The following is a 22,347-nucleotide window of genomic DNA, read 5'->3' as shown; positions in this document are numbered from 1 at the left end:
TCAAGAAGGATAAGCGTCTGGCCCGTGCGACGATGGACGAAGGTGTGGGGGCGCCAGGACTTTTAAAAAAACTGCGACGACGGCGCGCGACCGGTAGGAAGGGAGCCAGTTGGACGGCGCCGCAACGAGGACACGAGAGAATTAAAAGATTAGTGCACGCGACTGCTATGCATTCGCATATCTGGCAGCATAGTGTAAAAAAAGAAGGTACCGACAAAAAAAAACTGTGTTTTTTTTGCGTGTGAAAATTCCTGTACGTCTGCTCTCTAATGGTGGCGCGATTAATTTAAAAACTTTGTCCGTAATTCATCCGTGCCCCTAGGTGATCGACTGTATGTATGTAAACCATCAGCAAATTATAAATCTATTCCTGGGAAAAAAAAGCAGCAGATTACTTTGCGTATTCAGTAAGTCTACTAAAATATCAGTTATTCTAAATTCACTGTTAAAAAGAACCGAATACTCCGTGTACTCAGTTTATCAATAAAAAAAAATTAGCGCAATAATCTACCGATGAAAACTCTGAAACTTATGTACTCAAGTTTTTCCAGAGTGCCACTAACGATTTCAGCTATACGTGTTCGGCGTTTTCGTAAAATAAAGATGTTTTTGCCTTGTGTATTCTTTTGAATCTTCCGTTTAGTTTATGTAATATCCTAATAATTGAGTTGTACGCACTTTATTTGATCGCCTTACTTATGGAAACTAGCGGAAAGTTATTTAGGTGTCCCGTATCGAAACCGTAAACTGATCTGAACAAACTACAATTACACCGAAATTATTTAATTTAGATACAAGTAACCAAACAATATTAATTTTGTCCCAGTTTCTCTAGAATACATATTTGCTGATTAAGCTGGAAAAATTTTCCAACGTAATCGACAATGACTATTCATAATACAATCACGGATTTACCTACGTTCTTTTTTTCATATACGTGAACTCGTCCGTAATGTACTACCGTCGTTTTCCAAAAGCACCTAGCATTTGTACGGTGCATGACTTTGTTTTCATGCTTGTCAGCTTTTGTTGTAAAATTCAAAGGGTTAGTTTAGAGGGCAATTAGATAAACCATAAACCAACCTTGCATAAGACCAAGCGTCAGCGTGATTTCCCAAATGTTTCGAGCATAACTGGCCAGCACGACTGATAGTGTACCTGAGCACGAGGAAAATATGAATAAGGTGGGGATTGATACATACATACTAGCGGCACCGACCGCTGGACCTGAGAAATTACCAAAAGCGAAAATAAAGTTCACAGAAGTTATTGTTTATCAACAAGTTAAGAGCTTCACGCAGTGTACTCACTTCTGGATGTTTCGATGATTAATAAAAACGGCTGATTACGATCGCTGTTATGATCCTTTAGAAAAGCTAACGAATACAAAAATTCTTAGTAAATTCAATTTGATCTTCTTCTAGTTTGTCAACATCTTCGTATAGGGTTCCAACCTGGTTTGTAAACTTTTGAGCTTTGAAAAGAGAAAGAATAATTAAAGAATATTTTTGCAAAACATCTAGCAATTTTAGTCCAAATTATAAGACAAATATGATATTTGAACTTGGCTTCAAACAGAGTTGCGGTTTGCCTTATGGTCAGGTGTACCCATCGAAGCAAACGACCGCTTCTATTTATTTAGTCTTAGATTGACCATAAGAACGAATCGGACTTCATTCGGTAGTGCGAGACAATTTATATGCACAAATACCTACCCAAAACAGATGACGCAGCGCAAAAGATGACGATCGGCCACGACGCATTTTCGGCACTCACGCCTAACTGGTCAATAAGTGCAACGTAAATTAGGCCCGCACATCGGAAAGTCCAGACACTACACGACATCAGCAGGGAAGTGGCTAATGCTAATATCAAACACCAAGTGACCTATTTTGAATGTGATACTTTTTCTGGTATAAACATAACCATTTACTTAATCAGAACTAATAAAAACAAGCTAAGCCTACAGATCAGATGAAGACATGTATTGCAATTCCTCGGTCGTAATCTTAAAAGTAGCAGTGAATGACACGAAAGTCTTCTTCCTAATTTCCTTCCAGATCCTGTATATACAACTAACTCTTTCTGCTAGCGCTCACAGCCAAGAAATAAACTATCGCCGATATATGAACAGACTGTCTACTATAGCTAAACTGTTGAACAGCGCAGAACCAACGGCCCGTTATGAAACTCTAATCATAATCATAATTTCCAAAAAGTAACTTAATCTGGTCCGACGACCAGTTTAGCTATAGGTCATCAAATGAAGAAAAAAAGTAGATAGATAGACTAACCGGATATCAACCGAAGATTTTAAAATTGAATCCAGTAAAGACGAACTATACATAATACCTCTAACACAAAACATATGCTTTCACGTACCTACGATCCAACTCTGACGGCTGTCAATTTTTATACCCATTGCACTGCTCAGTAAGAGGGTAAGGTATGATCTGAAACAAAGAAGGATCGTCTCAATCGTCGTTGAATACATGAGAAGTGAGAGTCACTTTGAGAAGCGTCGACGAGAACCAGAATAAATCGTGAAATTCCACAGTTACATTATTGCTCAGTATTTTGGTGGGAACTGAAATGTTATTTGTGGAACGAAACATCGATATTCATAGAATAGCTTTCGTGTAAATCGTCTGTCAGGTGTTTTCATATCTTACCTGTAGGATTTATATTTCTAGGAGACTACTACCATCTTTCCCACCAAACTCCTTGTCCTGTTTTCCACCGTTTCTTGAAATGTGAGTAACTGCACATATGAAGACACAAACTTCTTCAATCAGTAAACCTCAATCAGCTTATGACAGGTCCTTTGCTATCGTTTCGTAAAATCAATTTCAGATTAGGATTAACCTTTAGCGTTGTCGAAATTAACAGCGCAACACAAAAATTACGTGTTTTTTTGTCAGATAAGCCGTTGTTCTGACAGGTCCTGGAATTCGTACTCGAAATTCAATTTTAGAAGAAATTTTGCTTCGTATTCTTGCTATCGTTACGCATAAGAAAAATCTCCTTTATACTAAAAAGTGGTGGCCATTATATGGACGCAGCTCCTAGGAAAGCAACTAAGTGTAACCACGTGTACCCTCCTCTATTGTATATCTGATCAAAAGATTGTTAACTACGATCAAGATGGTACTGAAAGTGCGAAAAGCACGAGTAGAATCTTAAAGCGCAAGAATGGCCCAACGAACCGACCCCGTGGAAGACCGGCTATGTTTGCGGGATATTTTTGCTGCCTGAAAACGCCTCGTTATGCAAAAGCAGACGATCCCTTTTCTCCCCTTGCCCGGCGATCCTTTAGCGCTGTTACGTGAGTTGATTTCTTTAAACGAGGTGAAGAGTGATGTTGAGCATCAGCAGTAAAATACCCGTGTTATAGCAGTTCTACAACGTTAATGAGCTAAGACCTATAGTGAGCTCTGTTTAAGAATCCACCGAGTATCGAGTTGACTTTAGTTTCCCTTTGCCACTTGGCTTGAGTACATGTAAACATCGACTGGTTAAAAGGAAGCTTATGCAAAATAAAAGAGTACAGCTTGGCCAAAAACGATATCCAGGTACTAAAAGCTTCGCTATACACGTAATGCGTAATCCGTTACTATCGATGTTCGTATATACACGCAGTCCTCGAGGTCTGCGGTTGCCTTAACGTAACTACTGGAACTTTGTACTCTGTTGAAAGTCTGAAGAAACGTCAGCTCTCGTTGACTCTTACAAGTCATACGTAAAAGCTAACTAGTCGATACGTAGATGAGGAGATCCCGTATTTCTTACACGAACACGTTAGCTATCGATAATTACGAGTTTATCCATTGGCGTAGTTTTGTTCGACCAGGACGCTCAGCTAAGTCGTTCGTTTTTTATTATAGTTGAACGTACGATATTATTATATGAAAACAGACACTCGCTCTACCCGTGGTCACGAGACAGTGCGCGTACACCATGTCGTCCAACATAAGTGTAAATGATTCGATAGAAGGTTGTGAAATACATGAAGCCGATGGTCGTCCAAAGACCAAAAATCTATGTCCGCTTAGAGCAAAAGCAAAAAAAGAGTAATACCACTATTGTAATGGCGGACATCTGAAAGCATCTGCGGTAACCGCGACGGTTCTCAGAGTGCTCACTTGGCAAAAGTGTAATATTTTGAGCATTCTCCTAGATATGCAATTGATAAAGAGGAAGAATGTTAAACGATGGATTATTTTGCTTTCTTAAATATTTTCTTAGGTATTTTCTAATATATCTTTTAGGATTCTTGAAGGTCTTAATGATCTTTCAATAGTGGCCTTAATTGCCGCTCTATGCTGTTCTTAAAAGAAACCAGATGTAGGCCAGTGGTAACTTGAACGATTTTAGGTATAGCAACCAAACAACCAAGAGAACGACTACGCAGGTGCGTACGAACAGCATTTTTTTGCCTATACGAACTGTACTATTATTGTTTCATGATATTTTTGTTTACTACGTTTAATAATAATGAACGCTTTTTGAGTATGTTACGCCATTATAACGTTGCTATAGCCACGAGAAGTTCACGTAACAGGATGATCCCCCGCAATCCTAAATATGCGGTATTTTCTGCACAGAATGAGAGGTATCAAGCTTGTATGTGTAAATATTCACAGAAAGCTGTTCGACTGCCTAAAACGTTTTTAAGCACTATATCTTTTGCAGTGCGTTTTCGTATGAGTCATTTAACACACTCAAACACGAGTTCTTCTCAGAGTGTTCTTAGCTGGATAGAGAGGCTGAGATTAGTACCGATCTCTGAGGTAAGTTGCCGTCCGAATGTACAATTGACTGTCATACGATCCTAACAACAATATCGACCATACTTCATCACCATTACTTAGTTAATCAGTGCATTACTACAAAGTTACATTTTCGATGAAGCATCAAACTATTAAGAAGATGGCCTGCGTCGTAAACCAGAACGATCTGACTAGTAGTGGGTATTTTTCAAGGCTAATATATTATTACCTGACGAATGTCTCAGTCCCGATTGTCCCGATGGCTAACTATTTAGCTTGTATATACCTGCCATAGCAACATCAGTATACACCACTACACGGTTCATTTTCGATCATTATATATAAATGCGTCCTAGCGTTTTTTCATCTGCTCTGCACTAGCAATATGCATCCAATCAATTTATATTCATTATTATATTTTTATTATATTATAAACTCTCTACTCTATTATATAATTAAAGTTTCTACATTATAATAGGTAAAATATACAGAAAATCCTAATAACATAGAGCACGTTTCAATGACGAATATCAACTATCAGAGCACATTGAAACACCTTGTCACGTGTCAAAAAAAATCAAAAAGCTTCAGTCGAATCTTCAAAACGGGCTCAGTCGAATTTTCTATTACTCTGACAATAAATGTGTTTGTTTTATTAGTTTATGGAAAATAGCTTGAAAACGGGCTGCGATTTCTCTGTAATACATTTGGTCATACTTGCTTCACATATGTATTATGGGGGAAAAAAGGTATATTCACATTAAAAGGAAGATACCTGCCATTAGATGCAGGAAGCATTGGTTGCGATCCAAAAACAATGGTCGAACAATTAAATAACCATCTGCAAGTTTCAAGCATTAATTTTTGTTCAACATCTATTGTAGTATATATTTTTGGTCATAATCTATCATGAAATGAAATTGCAATAAACTCAACAAAACCCATAAGGCTAGAACAAATTGGGCAATCAGTAAGTAAGGATTTTTGGGTCGCTCTTACGTTAGTTTGTACGCTTTGTATATGTGCTCGCATATACCTCATGACAATATGTGCTTGTGATCGCTTTACGAAATTTATGAAGGCATTACAGGCTGCTTAATATTGCTAAGTGGATAGAATCACGCTGCACAATAAATATGCTGACGGTAGTACTAGCTAACACGAGAGTAGGGGCATGCGGCGTATGGAAGCATGAACTACGATATAGAAAAAAATGACCTTCCCAATTTACGTATTCTTACGGTGAATTACCCTGCCTCGTTTCGAGGGTGGTCATATCAAAGAAACGCAGTAAATACAAGTGCCATCATGTACCAAATTGTCTCTCTTCCTTTAAAAAGGCTCATTTAAGATTGAGCTGCTGCCAGTAGCGCAACATAGATATGAGGATCCAGAACAAGTCTTCCTATTTCGCGCACATTGTCTCAACGAAAAAGATTAGAAAGGAAAGGTAAACCGTCTTGATCGCGTCTTAGCCAGCCACTGCCTATAACTACGCGTGAGTTGTATCGTTAACAGCGGCCATGCAGAGAAGTAACAGCGCAAAAACCGTTGTTGATGGTCATATCAAGGCTTACGTTTCGGATTCCCATAGAAGTGCGCCTATAAAAACGCAGACATTTACATCGGAGTGTCTGTTCATTCAACGCATACATAAGATTCGAGCCGATTCACAGTTGTGTCTCTGTAAGTTTTGAGGTCTCACAAATAAAAACATGTTGAGCTATACTCTATCTTGGCGTGTTATCCCTTATAAAGTCCTCACTCGTGTCTCTACACGAGCTATGACAAAATACTCTGCTCTACGATAATTTTTATAAATAATGCTCGCTTGCATTATAGTAGACCGGTATTAAAACCAGATACAAATCATAAAATGTTGTATACTGATTAATGCATAAGCCTGTATAAGAGCTTTGGGTTCTCTTAGCCTCATAGAAAATTCTATAATTTAAGTCTAATTATAAGAAATAATATATTTTGAATTAATTTTAACAACCATCATTCACATTTAAGCTTTAAATACTAATTATTCGATCAGCTTCGTTGTTGTGTTGCAGAATATGTTAACGACGGTATAACACCAAGGACACAATATGTGATTAGTAAATAAATTATGCCGGGCATATTATGTCAAACATTAGCACAAAACGTGTGAGCAATTAGTACAAATTGAAAACCAAAAACAATGATTAATTTTTCTTTTAATAATCTATAACATAGACAATAAGCCCCTAGCACATTGAGCTTTCGTGGAATTAAATTTACAATATTGTTGTCCTTAAGTGCAATGTTTAGAAGAGCAAATTTATTGGACTTTTTTCATAAAGCTTCTGGTGATTAAAATCAGAATATGATAATTTTAAATGATCTGCAAAAAGTTCGTAATCTTGTATGCTACGACTTGGGGCGTAGTTGGTCATACTTAAGATAAGATCTCTCGTGTTTAAAGCAGAATCACAAGAGGCGTGAGAAAATCACGAATGTTACGTGTACCAAAAAAGGGGCTTAACCTTGCTAGTTAAAAATGAGGAGTGCAGGACCCTTACTAATATCATTCGTAAGGTAACTGGAATGCAAATAGATCGCTGATCTCACTCCAAGCCGATAAACAGTTATTCTGTGACAAAACAAAACATAAAGGAGTTGATAAAGACAATGCTCAAACTATAAGACGACACAGAAATTACAGCCTTGAAGCATAGATTTAGGAAAACGGACTGGTATTCTTTAGTCATGGTCCCTGCCAACATGACAACGGTGCTTAGGACGACCATCAAACTAGAATCAGCACATGAAAACAAAAAAAAAATATTCGGATGATCTGCTGTTTTAAATTTCACAAACCGAACCACAGGGCACAGAACTGCAAGGAGAACAGAGCAGTGGCCGGGGACATTGCTATAACTGCGGCAGCTCTCATCTTCTCGTTGGCAGTTGCAAAGCGAAGCGATCTAACTGCAGTTTATGAAAAACGGAGAGACACAAATAGACTGCGGCGTCACAAATACTCGCACCGCTGCGGGGGCCAAACTCTAACGACTAGGTGGCAGACCGCAGTCTCACAACGATCGACAACAGCGCCACACTAGGTTTTTCAAGAATAAGTTTCGAAACCTTTTGAGAATATCGAAATTATTCATAGACCTCCCCAAATCAAAAAACAAGCCTTTTGCCTACGTGATGGATCGGAAGGTGAGAGATAATTGAATAAATTAAGTTATCGCACATACATTATGCTCCTTGTAGACGTGCAACTTGCAAGAAACTCACCGTCTCAAAGAGGGATTTGGTAGCAATTAGCATTTGACATGAAAAAGCTAAACCGTTTAACATTTGGGTTAGACATTAACAGTAGCTGTAGTTAAGGTGACAAGGCTAACGAAGAACCACATTTAAGAAACATTCTTTCGGAGGCGTGTAGAAAAATTGATTCGAGAAGGCCTAGCCATAAAAGAACAAAAAGGGGTCAGAAGAGCGAAGATAAAAAGAACTGCTAAGTCCATTCAAAAAAGGAAAATAAAACAAAAGCAAAAAAAACTTAGAATGGCAAAATTGAATATAAGCAAATCAGGAAAGCAAAGGAAAAGCCAAGAAAAGTAATACAAGTCGATACGTGTAAGCTTTGGTGCCATATTGTGATGAATGAGCTAAAAATGTGATTCCCTAAACTACCACCTGACGCCATAAGGGAGGCAGTCCAATCGCTGTTTCTGACGCAAGACGCCTGAAAACAGAGACGCGTATAACGTCATTAACAAAGACAAAAGTCACTATAGGAAAGGCAGAGAAAGCAATAAAAAGATTAGCGCCAGAGAAGGCACCAGAATTTGACGGCGTGCTTCCGGGCGCGCTCAAACTCTTAGCGTCTGGGAAATCAGAAATTTTCTAAATCTGACAAAAGCCGGAGCGAATTCTGATCGCCAAACTGGGTGGTTCCGATATGTTTGTATAAGTAATAAAAGTCATCCTGGTGGAAAGACCATCGGAAGAAGTTCAACAAAAGTAGGCATTGTCAAACTTTTATTATAATTTCAGAAATGGGGGATCCAGGAACGGAAGTATAAACATTTCAATTCAGGATGTGGCAAACATGCAAGACATAAGGAATTCTATCCTCGGAACATAATGAATTTTATCCTTTTTGTACTCGGAGACGTCAAGAACGCTTTTAACACGATAGCTGGAAAGTAGTCATGAAGACATTGGCATGTAATGGCGTTTTACCTTACGTGTGCCCAATGCTATTGTTCTATTTGGAAGAAAGGTCATTAAAAACGGGAGGGCAGTATCGGCTAGTTGCTGCTGGGATTCTGCAAGGCTCAGTTTTCGTACGAACACTGTAGAATCTAAACTGTAATGGAGTGATACAGCTGTCTGATTTTCCTAAATGGTAACGCATGCTAACGATCTGATGCTGATTGTTATTGCGCATAACAAAGATCTTTTTTGGAAAAGAGAGCAGATGAGGCCCGTACCTAAGTAAATTAATAAATGATGAAACTCCACCTTAGCAAGGGCCTCCTTCTCCATTATTTCCGCATAAGGGCGAGACGCTCTTCGTACCAGACATGAAAAAAGTTAGGAAGGAACTCATGCTGTAAGAGGCATCCATATACATATACAGGACAAAGAGCAACATTTGGGACTCATTTTAGACACAAGACTTACTGGCTCGACGCACGTTGGATATAAGGAAGTAAAGGCCCATCAGATAAGCGTTAAATTCGCTTCAAAATTCTTTCGAGAGTCGGAGGAGCTAAAGAACACGCCAGGTAAGTGTTTACTATAAGAAGAAAAATCTACTGTGCTTTATACCTATCCCGCGCATTAGCCCTAGCGCCAAAGAAGAACAGACCTGCCCTCCCTTCGACACAGGGAGCAGCCGCCATTTTAGCGGCCAAGGCTTGCAGAATGACTTCAACGGAAACAATACTGGTAATTAGAAAAATAATACCATGCGATCTCCCGGCATACGGACGAGGCAAGAGCACTGAATGAGAAATGAAATCCTAGCAAGAAAATTTATTATAAACAAAGAAAGCAGGAACTGGATTACCCGAATTCCATATTATAGGAGGTATATAAAGGCTGAGTGGATTAAGAATACTGATTTCGAACTTGGCCAATTTGTAGGACAGACTCTTCAGGAAAATATCGTACGAGCTTCTCCCTATACATCGATGATTTCAAACATAAATACAGTGCAGGTTATTGAAATGTTTGTCAACGCCTATATCTTATGCAACTCGGAGCATACGAACGATGTGGCTTAGATTATTGAAAAATGCCGCAGCTCAAAAAAGGACCGCACACCTGCAATTACCACAAGTGGACACATAAACATTCTTTCGTGAATGATAAAGACTAAGGAAAGGTGGAACAGGAGGAGCGCAGGTGTCTGGAAGGTGATCCTCAAAAAAGGATCCTGAGAGGCAAAGAAGAGAAAATGAGATAAACTGGGCGGCCGGGTCAACAATTGTCTTGTCTAATGCCTAACGAGGATCTTACAGCTTCTGTAATAACTAAGATCTCATTGAATGAGTCATATATTGAAGTGATTCTAACGCGATCTTCAGTGCGCTCGCCTTTTGGAGAATTAAAGAGAGTCATTCATTTGGTCGGGACTGCTGTTCGGTGATCATTGGAGTAGTAGACTTGAATTTCCATGCAATGTACGTTAATGTATTCCTATAAATCCTTCAAATAATAAACAATATCACTTATCAGTAATTTTAGAAAAATTTAAGACAAAAAGCCGGCAGAGTGCAAAGTAATAGGTTTTCTTTATTAAAAATTACCTCCAATATTCAGTCCGGACATACTCATATATACAGTATAGCACAGTGCACACTCTATCCAATACAGTTAGCCAGAATTATTTGTTTACACTAAAGTTATTTCCATCAGAAACGAACGTTTTAATAATAAGCTCTTTTCTTGATCATGTACTGTTATTTATCACATGTACCATCAGAGCGGTGACACTTTTCCTCGTATTTACGATCCATTTACCATTTATTTTATTACCAGACTTTATATATTTGAGCGCAAATTATATAGGTTTGTATTGCTGTTTTTTGTTATTTTTTGGTTTATTTTTATTGTTACAAACTAATTGCCTTCATTCACCTGTTGATTGTGTGAAATTGGACAACGTTCACATCTGTGACTATTTTTACTATGTATGTACATGTTCACTCATAATAGTATTTATTGCTTTTCGTGCTAACAGTTAGCTTTACAGGATAAAATACTCCTCATACATCATTGATTACCCGGAATAAATCGAATTACCCGAAATGAATGATGCATTAGTTGGTTATTGATTTTTTTCTCGGAAATCGTATAGTGCAGTGGCCCATCGCCGAGCTACGATCATTGTGGAGTGGGTATCATATCAGTTGGCGTAACTCTGTCTATTATGACTTTCCTTTTCCTTTTCTCTTCTCACAAAATGCGTTAACCATGGCACTACAACCAACAATATAGGCGCATATATAAGCTGCAAAGATGCTTACAGATGTCAATATTGTTCTGGCCGATAACAGTATAGTAAATAGAACATTTAAATTCAGACAAACTTTGGCGGGCGGTTCGTCGAAGCAGGGATGCGTTTACTCGTTATTCTTGGTAAAGGAAGAAAGCTACTTCTTTTTGGAACAAATCGTACTTATCAAGGCAAAAAACATTATGGACCTTTTTTTTTTAGATTTAGACCAAGGTCAGCTATTATTTAAGCTAAGTAAACTTCCACTAGGATTAAAAATCTCCTTTTCACCCGAAATCGATACTCTATATTATAGATCAATCCAAGGAAGACTTTCATGAAGCCTGTTGGAGGATTTCTAGTAAAGTTTAAATTTAAAGGGCTTAAAAATGAATTAAATGGCTCAAAAAATCATCTTTAATGGCCTGAGTCTTTCATACAAAGATTATCGGCGATTTCGGAGTGGAAAATATCAATCTCTTATTATCTCAGCCAAATAGGCTCCAACGGTTAATTTATTCGAAGCCTTGCATTTTTGGCCTGTCATCAGCCAAAAATTTAATTCCACCGAAATGTTCTGTGTGTAGCGAATTTGAGCGACACCTTTACAGGGTTCCACCTACCAATATTGTTTGGCGTACGGTTAAATATGACTTATTAATTGTTTAGGTCCTAAATTCGCGATCGGTGATGACTACATTGATTAAAAATGACCGTCAGTAATAATACGGTTAGCAAGTGCAAAAGTATTTGTTTTTTCAGATACAGTTTTAGCTATAGAAAAAAGTTGTTGAAGGGTAGCAGTTCGTATCTCAAATGTCACCTGTTTGCTATATCTCAACCTCGTAGTTCTGCTTTCATGCGTCTCATTGTTAGAAACAATCAACATAGATGAAAACTACAAAAACAGATGATATGATTAACACGAGCAGACTATAGCCACCGAATAAGAAGTAACGGATGAAGAAGATCGTTACGATTCTATTTATAAAGTATATAACGTTTAAGGATCCTTCAATATCGATCATTTGGTCAGAATGCTTGTAGATGGACACATGGCGTTAAGAGAATTTTCTCTCCAACGCTCGCCACAATTCATAGTGTTGATGTCTCTCAATTTGCCGCGTCGCTCATCGATTCCATTTAATGGTTGAGTGTTTTCGAACGGAGGAAGTGGAAATTCTGAAATAGATAAATTGAATGAGACGTTATACCAACCTCATCATCGATTCCTCGTTTACTATACCGTAATCGTCTGTTGCATGCACTGTGGGGTTTACTGGTAAGGCCGAATGGATCGGCAGCCGGACCACTAGCAGCATTTGATAACACCGAAATTCGACAGAAAAATAGTTGTGATGGTAGTGATTTGCATAGCTTCTACCGTTAGGCCACTGTCGCCGGCATGTCACTCCACCATCGCTAGATGGAGATGTTTGTTGTTTTGTGCATTGCTATTTTAAATCTGCGCTAGTAAAAGAGTTGTGTAACGTTAAAGAATACAACCAACTAACCAGCGTTTACCAGGGTGCAGACCTAATAGAACCCGTAAGTTTGTCCACGTCATGTAAGCAAAAAGTACGCGTTAGAAGAACCGTCATAATTCTATTTGAAATTTCAGCTGCACCCTCGCTTATTTATATGCTCATGTAAGAATACAATCCTTCTTTCAAATAATCTACCTGTCGGTGGTGTTGGGCACCTTCAAGGGTAGTTGTACTCGTGAGTGAAGTGAAAATTGATTTCTCACTCCAGAACGAATTTGGACTTTTTAATTTTCATCATACATAGGCTATTCGATAGCGTGTTCAGTGCAAGCGAGTGAGATTAGCCACTTGGGCTAGTCCAAGCTGTAAGCTCCAATCATCTTCCCAAAAAAATCTACGCTAGGTGTATTGTGTAATCCACATTGACTAGTGCCCAGCATAAGTAGCATTGCAACTAACCTGTTTGCCTAGCTGGCGATTCGTATTTTTGCAATTCAAGTGTGATGGAAGCTCTTCTTTACCTTGACAACTATCGCCGACGAAACCCTACGTCTGCCTCAGTTGTAAACTACTGTCAAGGTTCGAAGATACACGCATAGAATATGATACCACGTCAATTTGTCTTATGCGATAGATGTCTTCGTGAACGGATGCTTCCTAACCTTTCCGTTGTCAAAATTACCATTGTGCGTCCTTTTTAACCTAAGCGCATTCTTCACCATTTCTGGTCCCAAGCGGTCAGTTTACCTATTACAACCTGGTTACGCAATTTACAGCACAACCTACAGGAGTAGTAGCAATTAAAAATAGGGGACAAAGGTTGTTATATAGAGGCTGAGCAGCCATTTTTATACAAATTTTTGTTTAAAGAAAGCACTTGCGCCATATATTGATGGGTCATATATATATATATATATATATATATATATATATATATATATATATATATATAGGATGCTCTAAAAAATGCACGCACTAATTTTATTGGACCATCGTTCCTCGACAGCATAGTGACTCGTGTCAGTTACTTGAATTTACTGTAAGAATCTGTTTTACCATGCATTCGGAAGTGCTTTGGTGAAAATGGAGAATCTTATTCCCAAGAGGACAGAGCACCTGCTCATTGTCGCCTTGGTGTAGGAGTCTTTTTTTTGCTCAGAATCTTCCGAAAAAGATGAATAGGACCGACGTTCCTAGATCTGATACCAATGGGTTTTTTTCTTGAGGAGATACCATAAAAATAAAGCTTGCACCAAAAAAGCGATAACACTGTAAGATTTGAAGACCTCAATAGAGAAAGTTTATAAATTACTAGCCCGCCTGCTATCAGCAATGCATTAACTAGAATAGTAATCATTTTGAACATTTGCGGCATAAAAAAAGTTTTTACATAATTTAAATGTGAATTATACATAGAAGGGCTGAAGTTCAAAAGTGCATGTATTTTTTTGGAACACCTTTTATATATAGCACTGTATTATATAGTGTGGCAAGCCAAAATGTATCCGCGAACAAAAAAGCCGTTTGAATAAATAAACGCCATCGTCTTACCAAGGTAACTGCAGCTAATAGTCTCGAACAGCCTTTGGAAAGCTTGCATGATGTTGGTTGAGTATTCGGGCTTATCTCTGCAAGAATCAGATGTTTACATTGTCGTCTACATCATGCCAGTTGCGATTATCGGGGAAAACAACGTACCTCATGATCTATCCTTCACGTATCCTGACGTATCTATCCTTCCGTATCATGTCTTGTATTGAATTCGATGACCTTAACAACGCTACATGTCACGGTGCTCAGTAAGGAGAGAATTTGAACATATTCTACTCATTGCGGACCTACCGGTCAAGAAGGAGAATTTGCAAAGAACTTTAACCGCATTTGTCTTAGAATGCAGTTACTTCACCAGCTATAGAGGAAGTTCTTTAACTGCTTTCACCTGATATTGTTCTTGTTGGAAATCACTCGCAGACGTTAATTGCTGATTTTTACCTTTCACTAAATGTAGATCTGCCCTATCCCTATCCCTACTAAATGGTGCTATCAGTACGCTTGTGCGCGCCAACATTTAGAAGGATAAGTTTACAGAGCAGCTGCCTACTGCCATGAATTGAATTGTCACTTTCACTTCGAACTGATCACATCTTAAATTGAAAATACATTGAATTAAGGAGCGCTGGTCTAAGCTTGTCGTGGATACGTTGCACACATATTGATTTACAGCTGCTCTCAACAATGATATTTTGTATATCAATGACATATTTGTAACTCGGATATGATTAGTCTGAAGATTAAAGCAATATCTATTATTATTACGTATGCTTTTCCAAAACTCGCAAGCAATCAAGTGTATGAGCCCTTTTTTCAAAGGAGAAATAGCCAGTTCTTCGATTAACTGCAGTTCGTTCTTTGTGAGAGCCGCCTGAATGAAGACCCCCTACAGTACAGAATTTACATTCGGAAAAGACGACCTGATATAAGCGCAAAAAGATAGAGAAAAATTGGAAATAGGTACAATGTTATTGGCAGAAAAACTAGCAGCTAAATGTACTTGGTAGAATAATCGAGGCAGAAATGATATTTGTATATTTTATCAGGGAGTGTGTATGAAAGAAGAATATCTTTTGACTTTCCTCATGAAGGCAAGAGCAGTCAGAACTAATGACTGGGACGATTGATTACAAATATATATATCTCACAGGCGCAGCTGCACTCGCACGAGATGTACCTCAGGCCACAATACGACGTGGGGATTACTTAGCGACGTGGTGCCAAGAATTTGTCCTCGTCTGGATTAGCCTCCGTGGGCGATGTCCCATTGCAAGCGGACACCCTGCAATCGACCAAATGACGTTGAAGCTCATACACTTAACGAAGCCTTTGAAAATTAGAGGGGGACTCACGAATCATGTACATAAAATCCGACCAGTTCACAGTAATTCTGTGTCCCTTGAACACATTTATTAGGTTGTCCGGAGCTATTTAACGGATCGAATAACCGGGATTACTTTTGAACTATCTTAAACTGAACCGCAGAATTGAAGACCGTGTCTTATGTATTTATCTTCATTGTTTAAATATTGACACTCGAAACAGCAGGGTATTTTCACTCTGTATTCACACACAGAATATCAGTATACGACGCCACCTATCGAAATTGGTTACTCTCCTGTTTAAAGTCCTTTTTTGACCTAGTCGTTCTTTGTTCGACCGCAAAGACTGGCTCGTGCTTTATCTATATCGACGGTGTGATCCAGGCGAGGTTTTTGCCAGTAGCGGTCGCGCAAGCTGTCTTTAGCTGTGTTCATTCGTAAGAAACGATTTTTTTTGCGGTTTCATAATACGTGCCTCGCAAAATTCCGTACTGAGCCGGCATACATTTCATTGCCCATACTACTTTCGGCTTGAGAGCCCCTATAATTCCAGCAACTTGTTTCTATAGTTTGAATCGTCGGGGCATAACTACCTCTTTAATAATTTTCAGCCTCCATATTTATTATAAGTAATGGACTGTTATTTCCAGTGTTTTCTCTCTAAGGTACCGGCAGACTTATGAAACGGAAATTTAGCCGCTAGGCGCTGAATGTAAGCGTTAAATTATATCTTTACTTTTATACTATGGCACTCAGCTTGTAGTCGTGTATGTTTGTCTGTTAATTAATAATAGACTAAAGTTATTTAGAATTTCCGACCCGCTGAATGGTCCCGGACAAACTAATACAAAAACGATAAAAGCACCAAGAGATAAATAGCTACTCTTGAACGAAAGCAAATTCAGGAACATGTCAGTGAACTAAGTCAGCTGCATTCAAATACAAAATCGATTCGTCCCAATTCCTATCCAAAAGTTCTTCAAATGATTTGTGATGACCTGATTTGTGTGCTAGACGCCCGTTTGGCCCCTCTACGTTTTTCATAATGCCTAATACACTTCCAATATATCGGTTTACCCGTGGTGAATTAGGATAAAATTTTGTAGTACCTAAATACAAATTTAGAATTGCTAATGAGCAAACAATTATATATATATATATATATATACATATCTAGCATCTAACTTTTTGAATAAGATCCGTTGTCCGAAAGCAAATCGATGTAACTCGTTCGTTCTTCCAAGCAGAACGTTACACGTATGCTACAGTTCGCCACATTTGCAGAGGATAATTCTTGCCCTTGGCGACACATCGTACTTTTTGGTATCGCTGACAGCTTTTTCAATAAGCCTGACATGTACAGGTTAAATGACGGCGAACGCATAACATAGAACACATCTGTCCTAACTAGAAGCGCTGCCAAGGCGCACAAAACGTGTGGCTTGTCTCACATCACAGCCATAACTGTCTTTTCGTCATCAACAATTGTTTTAATTCAAAGAAGAGAAGTTGTGTAAGATCGTTTGGAATGATTCTTTAACGCTTTTACCACAAAATAAACGATTTTTCCAGTTCAGTGGCCGTGAGTATAATAGCGCTCTTGTAGAGTGAAATTTTTAATTGCCGATCAAATCGTTACGCAGGCAGCAGCAAGCGAAAACATTAAAGACGAATTCTACATACAGCAATCTACTAAGTATCCTACCTGCTGGCAATACAATACGTTAATCAAAGCGTCTAATTACCAAACAGTGTAAAGTAGTTTGTCGATCTGGCAATCCACGATGCAAAAGTTCACCAAGGACAAAGAAAGATAGAGCTTCCAGGTTAAGTAGAGTGCGTCGTATAGACCGCCAATCCCAAACGAAAGCCCCGCTTCAGTGATTGCCGCTGCTGGCGCTAAGCGTGCAAGTTGAACGCGACAGTTGAGATAATGTAACACCTTGCCGATTTTCAGCTCATTTTCGCGTTCGTTTGCTTAGATGAATTTGCTGTTACCAGTGATTACCGGTGCACTGATGTATGAGTCATCCGAACAATGTGGGTTCACGCGCAGGGTTCCCTGTTACACCGCAAAGAGTAGGAATAACACAGTGGGAACGATTAAAACTTTTAAAGTAACATGGTTGTGATAAGTTTTGTGTGTAATAGTACAATGTTAGTGTAAACAATAAAACTGAGAGCCTTTTCGGGTAGACAAACGTTTTTTTGTGGTTGAACAATCAAATCATCTGACTGAGACATGGCTCATCGGTACATCGTCTCAGTATAGTTTAGTTGGCTTTGTATATACAGTGTGCTAGACAGAGCACAACGTTTATCGCAGTCCATGATACTAGGTTAGCACGTTATAGCTTACCACTTGTATTGTGCGTCTTTTTTTCACCAATAAGTACACTGTTAAGAACGTCGACTCTTACCTCAAAGAATTCTCCTTTTTTCAAACCCGCCTGTATCTCGCACAAGGGAAGGAACGCTTCAAAGGCACAAAGCGCAGAACTACCGCCCGTGGTCCCATGGCGACGGATTCGTGCGTTTGGGGTCGACGGAACCGAGTAAGAATATACGTGGCCTATAATCAACAGAACCGTGGTACGACTCTACTAGTGTGTCACTACATCGCATACTTAAGCAGTAAAACGTTGTTTATGTCGTGGTATACACAGTTGACATGGGCGCGTGATAAAAAAAAACAGGCTTTTCCACTCGAAGACTTAATGTCCTACTGCTTATTAAAAACGCCAACTGCTGTTTTAATTAAACATGTACATCGTTTGGACCACATAAACTACCTTGACGCTTATCCCCAAACTCTGTATATGCACTTGGTAATTTTGGTAAGTATACGAAACAGCTATTTTGAGAAATTGGAAATTGATCGGTTTTTATAAAGTGTCCTACTAACCGTGTGCCCCGGCCCGAGGGGGTCCCGGGGAAGCTAGAAGGTCAGTCGAGGAGCGGCTGCTGCTTCCAGCACTTACACTGGCACCATCTGTGTAGGAACATTTGTGAGCCAGATGTTGATTCCTGAGCGAAGCCGGAAGAGTGGGACCCCACACGCTGGTGTTGCCGCTCGACGACGCTGACGAAAGAAACATCATGCCTCGGCCACTCGTATTGGTGCTGTTCGTAGCATTTGAGTCACTTTTTCGGCGAACGGTTATAGATCCGCTGTGGAACTTATGGTGTCGATTTTGCGAGGAAGAGTTGCTTCCTTTTGCAAGATCTCCGCCTCGTCCAGAAGGGTCTCGATGATTTCGACTCCGATGATTGCTGGGTCCATGCTCTCGTGTGGAGGCATGTCGTTTCGGATGAAGGTTCCCCGGGTCTGACAACGATAGAGAGGGGTCGTGCGGAGCCACTCGTAATCTAAATAGAGTAAAGCAGTTTTCGAATTAAGTTATATTAATTAAAAAATGAGTATATTTTTACTTTTTAAATTTACTTTTAGACCTGTATTGAGTAAACAGCACTAATTAACTCAGACCGGCGACCTAGCTATTTTGAGAGCCCCAATCTTCTCCATTAAGAAACTAAGTTCGTTAGCAGGTTAGTAACGTAATTAATAAGCAAGAAATTACTGAATTAATCATTACTAAATCCAACCATATGTGCGTTGACTATTTTTTAACAATATAATAAATAAAAATGTATGTTTGTTTTTGCCGATTTACGGTTGCTGCTGTCCAGGTTTGTAGGGGAGATGACCGCTTCCACCAGAGGGCGATTTCGACTTTCTAGCTTTGCCAATCGATGAACTTTGTCCTGCTCCAGCTTCACCAACAGCTAAGGTTTTCTTCGCTGTCCACCTTTGTGTACACCGACTATGACCAGCCGAGTCGCTACCTCGTTCGCGGGGCTGATCAACCTCGACCCGATCGCTCTCTTCAAAAGTCAACCGTTTCTGTAACTCACGGCCAAGTTCTCGGTCCCCGACATCGCTTTTAAGGTCCCAGTTGACCCCGACATAGTTTTCCGACATGCCCTGTCCAGATGATGTGTTTGGTTTCTTTCGACGGCGGCGCACTTCAGCCGCTCAGGGAGGCGACTCGTATGAGATGACTCGAAGTATTAGATTGATAGAATAACTAAAAAAGTCACCAACAAAAGTAATAATATAGGTCACTCCTATAAGTGCAAGGTTAGAACAACAAGTTTGTTGCCTATATAAAAGACCGTTCCATTAATTTGATAGACCTCTTTCGATTCTTTCTCTTCATCCACGGATTGTGGCCCATAGGCAAGTTATGAAGTTATCGGAATTTGAAAACTTCTTTACTACCGTATGTTTAGAGAGCATTATATGATGTATGTTATTAAGAACCGAACGCTGACAAAGAGACAAACTGGTGTTTGCATATCCTGCCTTCGCGTATATGGCGTCTTAACTATTGTACACATAGGCACACCTATAATACATACAGGTCAGCTTGGTTCTTTGAGAACACAAGCCGTATTTATCCAGCGTTTTTTCTAATGTTTTACAGATTAGGCCAATTTTGCCAATAAATACAGTTTGATATGATGTCTGTCACATAAACGGAATTAAAGTCTCTTAGGACAATTCCGGAATGCGACGAAGTACGAAAATAAAAGGTAACTTTTTCATCTTGAACGTTCCCTTATTTCTTCGAAGTTTCATTAAACCACAGTCCGTCATTCTTGTTTTTTTCAAAAATATCTTTTATTTGCTTGATATCTGATTTCTATTATCTTTAACCGACGCATTCTATATTCGTGAACAAACGATTGTGAGCACATAGAGAAAAAGTCGCCGTTAAAATAAATAGAGAGTTCTTTTAACTGTCGATTTAGAAATTTATTAATTTTGCTTAGTTATACTAGTCGACATCATAAACAGCTGTAGCGGATACGCGATTAGAAGCCCTTCCGATGTGTTTAAGAAGGAGGCGTAAAATATCGGGCTCCTAAACAGCCGATATTGCGCAGTAAAATTTGAAAAGTCGGGTTTGCAAGAAAAGTACGCTGGTTACACAACTAAATCGGCCCACAGACTTATCTTTTATTTATAAACTGCTTTTCAGTCCAAAAGGAGATTAGCATTTTTTGCCGACTCTGTATGAACTTAGAAAAAGACGGCTGATAGTTTTGTTTCCTTTCTTTCCTAGTGAAACCTTTCAGTACTGCAAAGCAATTTCCGTTCGGGCGCAGTCAAAATATAACGTAGGCCCACATAATTTTCGCATTCCCTTTCACGTCTACCGTGCCGGCGTAATACAAAAATATAAGAAACTTTTAAAACACGAAGCAGACATCGAACAGAACCACGCGCACACATTTATGGTAATCAGCAATAGTCACGATAACCGATAGTATAATAAATCGCTTTCGTTTATTAACATAAATTGTTGATCAGCATCAATATGTCGTGCCATTGTTGTCGTTGGCAAGACTTGAGGCAGCGATCCCAGTCCTTTTCTTCAGCTGGAAGCTAAGTCGTCCATCGATTGTAAATATAGAGCATTCAGCTAAAAGCTACAACCAAAAATAATTGCACAGCAAATAGATGTCTAAGTATACTGACGCCGGCAACAGCTTTTCAGTATGATCTGAGACTCCGCATAGTTGAGGATCGGATCGATCTCCTTAACCCAAACAAACATAATATTGCCTGACATTATACATGTCTCTTAGCAGACCAAAGCCGTTGCTTGAAGCAACAAACTGCGAATTGACGAATTATTGACATCTTATGTAATTGGGCTTGCTTGCGATGTGACAATCATAGACGAATGACTCGTTTCTTAATTTATAACATGGATTTCTAATATAAAGCTATTTTTTTACTTCCCTCTGGTTCTACAGTTCTCGGAACAAATAAAGGCAATTTGCACACACTTTATAGTAGCACCGTATTGCCGCATCTCTAGTAACGGTTAGACGCTTCTCAACAGCGGTACGATACGATTATACAAAGAACTTTTAGAAAGTCAGTCAACTAACATATCACATTAACCCTAATGTCAATGCAGTTGATAAAATCAAGAAAGCGCCCCACAAACGATGTATACTTTCAGGCACGTGATTACGAATTTATTCTGCCGACTGCGAAGGTCGCAACACGATCCAAAAGATAGTGGGTTCTGTTCACCTGCAACACCCCACTCAATATAGTAAGTCATTTGTAATATATCTGGAACCGATAAGTTCCTGATAGTTAACTTTACAGTTAACTCAGTAATTTGGAGTGAACTGATCTATCGCTGAGCAGGTCAAAGTGGATTCTATTTTCGCAACCTTCAGGATTACCATTTACAAAATACGATTACGGAAAGATGTATTGTATGACACCTGACATTATAGCGTATTCAAGATACTGACATTATGCAGCACGTGTCATGAAAACATAGACCCAAGTGGTTTTTACGTATAAATGTTAAAACCGTAGTTCTGTAGTACTGAACCTTCCACAACAAATTTACCGTTAAAAATTTTACTTGTATTAGGAAATTTACGACTTACTGTCACCTTGAGTCGGTTGTTGTTACTATTTACCCTTCGCAGTAAACAAATATGACGAGATAAGAGACAATAATTTAGGCTAAAATTAGCTCCAGCTCTGCCGTCCTGCCATTCGCAAACTACTCAAACGCGCTGACACTCCACAGTACCATGCGGGAGCGTTACTCTTATTCCAACTGCGATAACTGAATTCCGGACGTAAGCTCCCGATCTCCTCTATTGTGCCCCCCATGAAAACCTTCTTT

The 22,347-nt window shown here is 39.1% G+C and overlaps 2 protein-coding genes and 1 long non-coding RNA gene across 35 annotated transcripts in view; 1 reads left to right on the top strand and 2 right to left on the bottom strand.

Annotated features, from left to right (window-relative positions):
- Positions 1 to 9,458, bottom strand: part of LOC111252311 (monocarboxylate transporter 12-like) — a 29,675-nt gene extending 20,217 nt beyond the window's left edge. For 8 of the 20 annotated variants that reach the window (XM_022809937.2, XM_086973744.1, XM_086973742.1 and 5 more), the window contains exons 1-4: positions 2,673 to 3,200; positions 2,383 to 2,453; positions 1,716 to 1,865; positions 1,084 to 1,227 (exon numbers count right to left, since the gene is read on the bottom strand). In XM_022809937.2, the coding sequence (XP_022665672.1) occupies positions 1,084 to 1,227; positions 1,716 to 1,865; positions 2,383 to 2,422 (334 nt within the window). In that variant the 5' untranslated portion in view covers positions 2,423 to 2,453; positions 2,673 to 3,200. Of the gene's footprint in view, positions 1 to 1,083; positions 1,888 to 2,382; positions 2,454 to 2,672; positions 3,201 to 7,616; positions 7,732 to 9,440 lie in introns of those variants that run through there. The other 12 variants (XM_022809933.2, XM_022809934.2, XM_022809936.2 and 9 more) reach the window with 12 other exon arrangements.
- Positions 9,291 to 20,234, top strand: LOC147754740 (uncharacterized). 3 transcript variants are annotated; one of them, XR_015316194.1, is made up of 2 exons: positions 9,291 to 9,544; positions 19,310 to 20,234. It is a non-coding gene; the product is annotated as an uncharacterized LOC147754740 (long non-coding RNA). The 3 variants fall into 3 exon arrangements; XR_015316195.1 differs by lacking the exon at positions 9,291 to 9,544 and adding an exon at positions 9,552 to 10,444; XR_015316193.1 differs by lacking the exon at positions 9,291 to 9,544 and adding an exon at positions 18,186 to 18,456.
- On the bottom strand, positions 10,531 to 19,601 carry LOC111253099 (uncharacterized). Of its 12 annotated transcripts, none has more exons than XM_022812026.2 (8): positions 19,294 to 19,601; positions 18,525 to 18,988; positions 18,040 to 18,191; positions 17,365 to 17,681; positions 15,446 to 15,579; positions 14,298 to 14,374; positions 13,206 to 13,528; positions 10,531 to 12,441 (listed from the first exon to the last, which is right to left on the bottom strand). In XM_022812026.2, the coding sequence occupies exons 1-4, from the start codon at positions 19,599 to 19,601 to the stop codon at positions 17,598 to 17,600; spliced, it is 1,008 nt and encodes a 335-aa protein (XP_022667761.1). In that variant the 3' UTR covers positions 10,531 to 12,441; positions 13,206 to 13,528; positions 14,298 to 14,374; positions 15,446 to 15,579; positions 17,365 to 17,597. The 12 variants fall into 12 exon arrangements, with proteins under 12 accessions (XP_022667761.1, XP_086829886.1, XP_022667760.1 ...); XM_086973760.1 differs by having other exon boundaries at positions 13,206 to 13,317; XM_022812025.2 differs by having other exon boundaries at positions 15,475 to 15,579.
- Positions 20,235 to 22,347: the final 2,113 nt, after the last annotated feature.

Source organism: Varroa destructor, unplaced genomic scaffold (assembly GCF_002443255.2).
Source record: "Varroa destructor unplaced genomic scaffold, Vdes_3.0 BEIS01000006.1, whole genome shotgun sequence".
NCBI classification, from domain to species: domain Eukaryota; kingdom Metazoa; phylum Arthropoda; class Arachnida; order Mesostigmata; family Varroidae; genus Varroa; species Varroa destructor.
The sequence above is the reverse complement of the archived record's forward strand: the minus strand, read 5'-3'. Positions and strand labels throughout refer to the sequence as shown.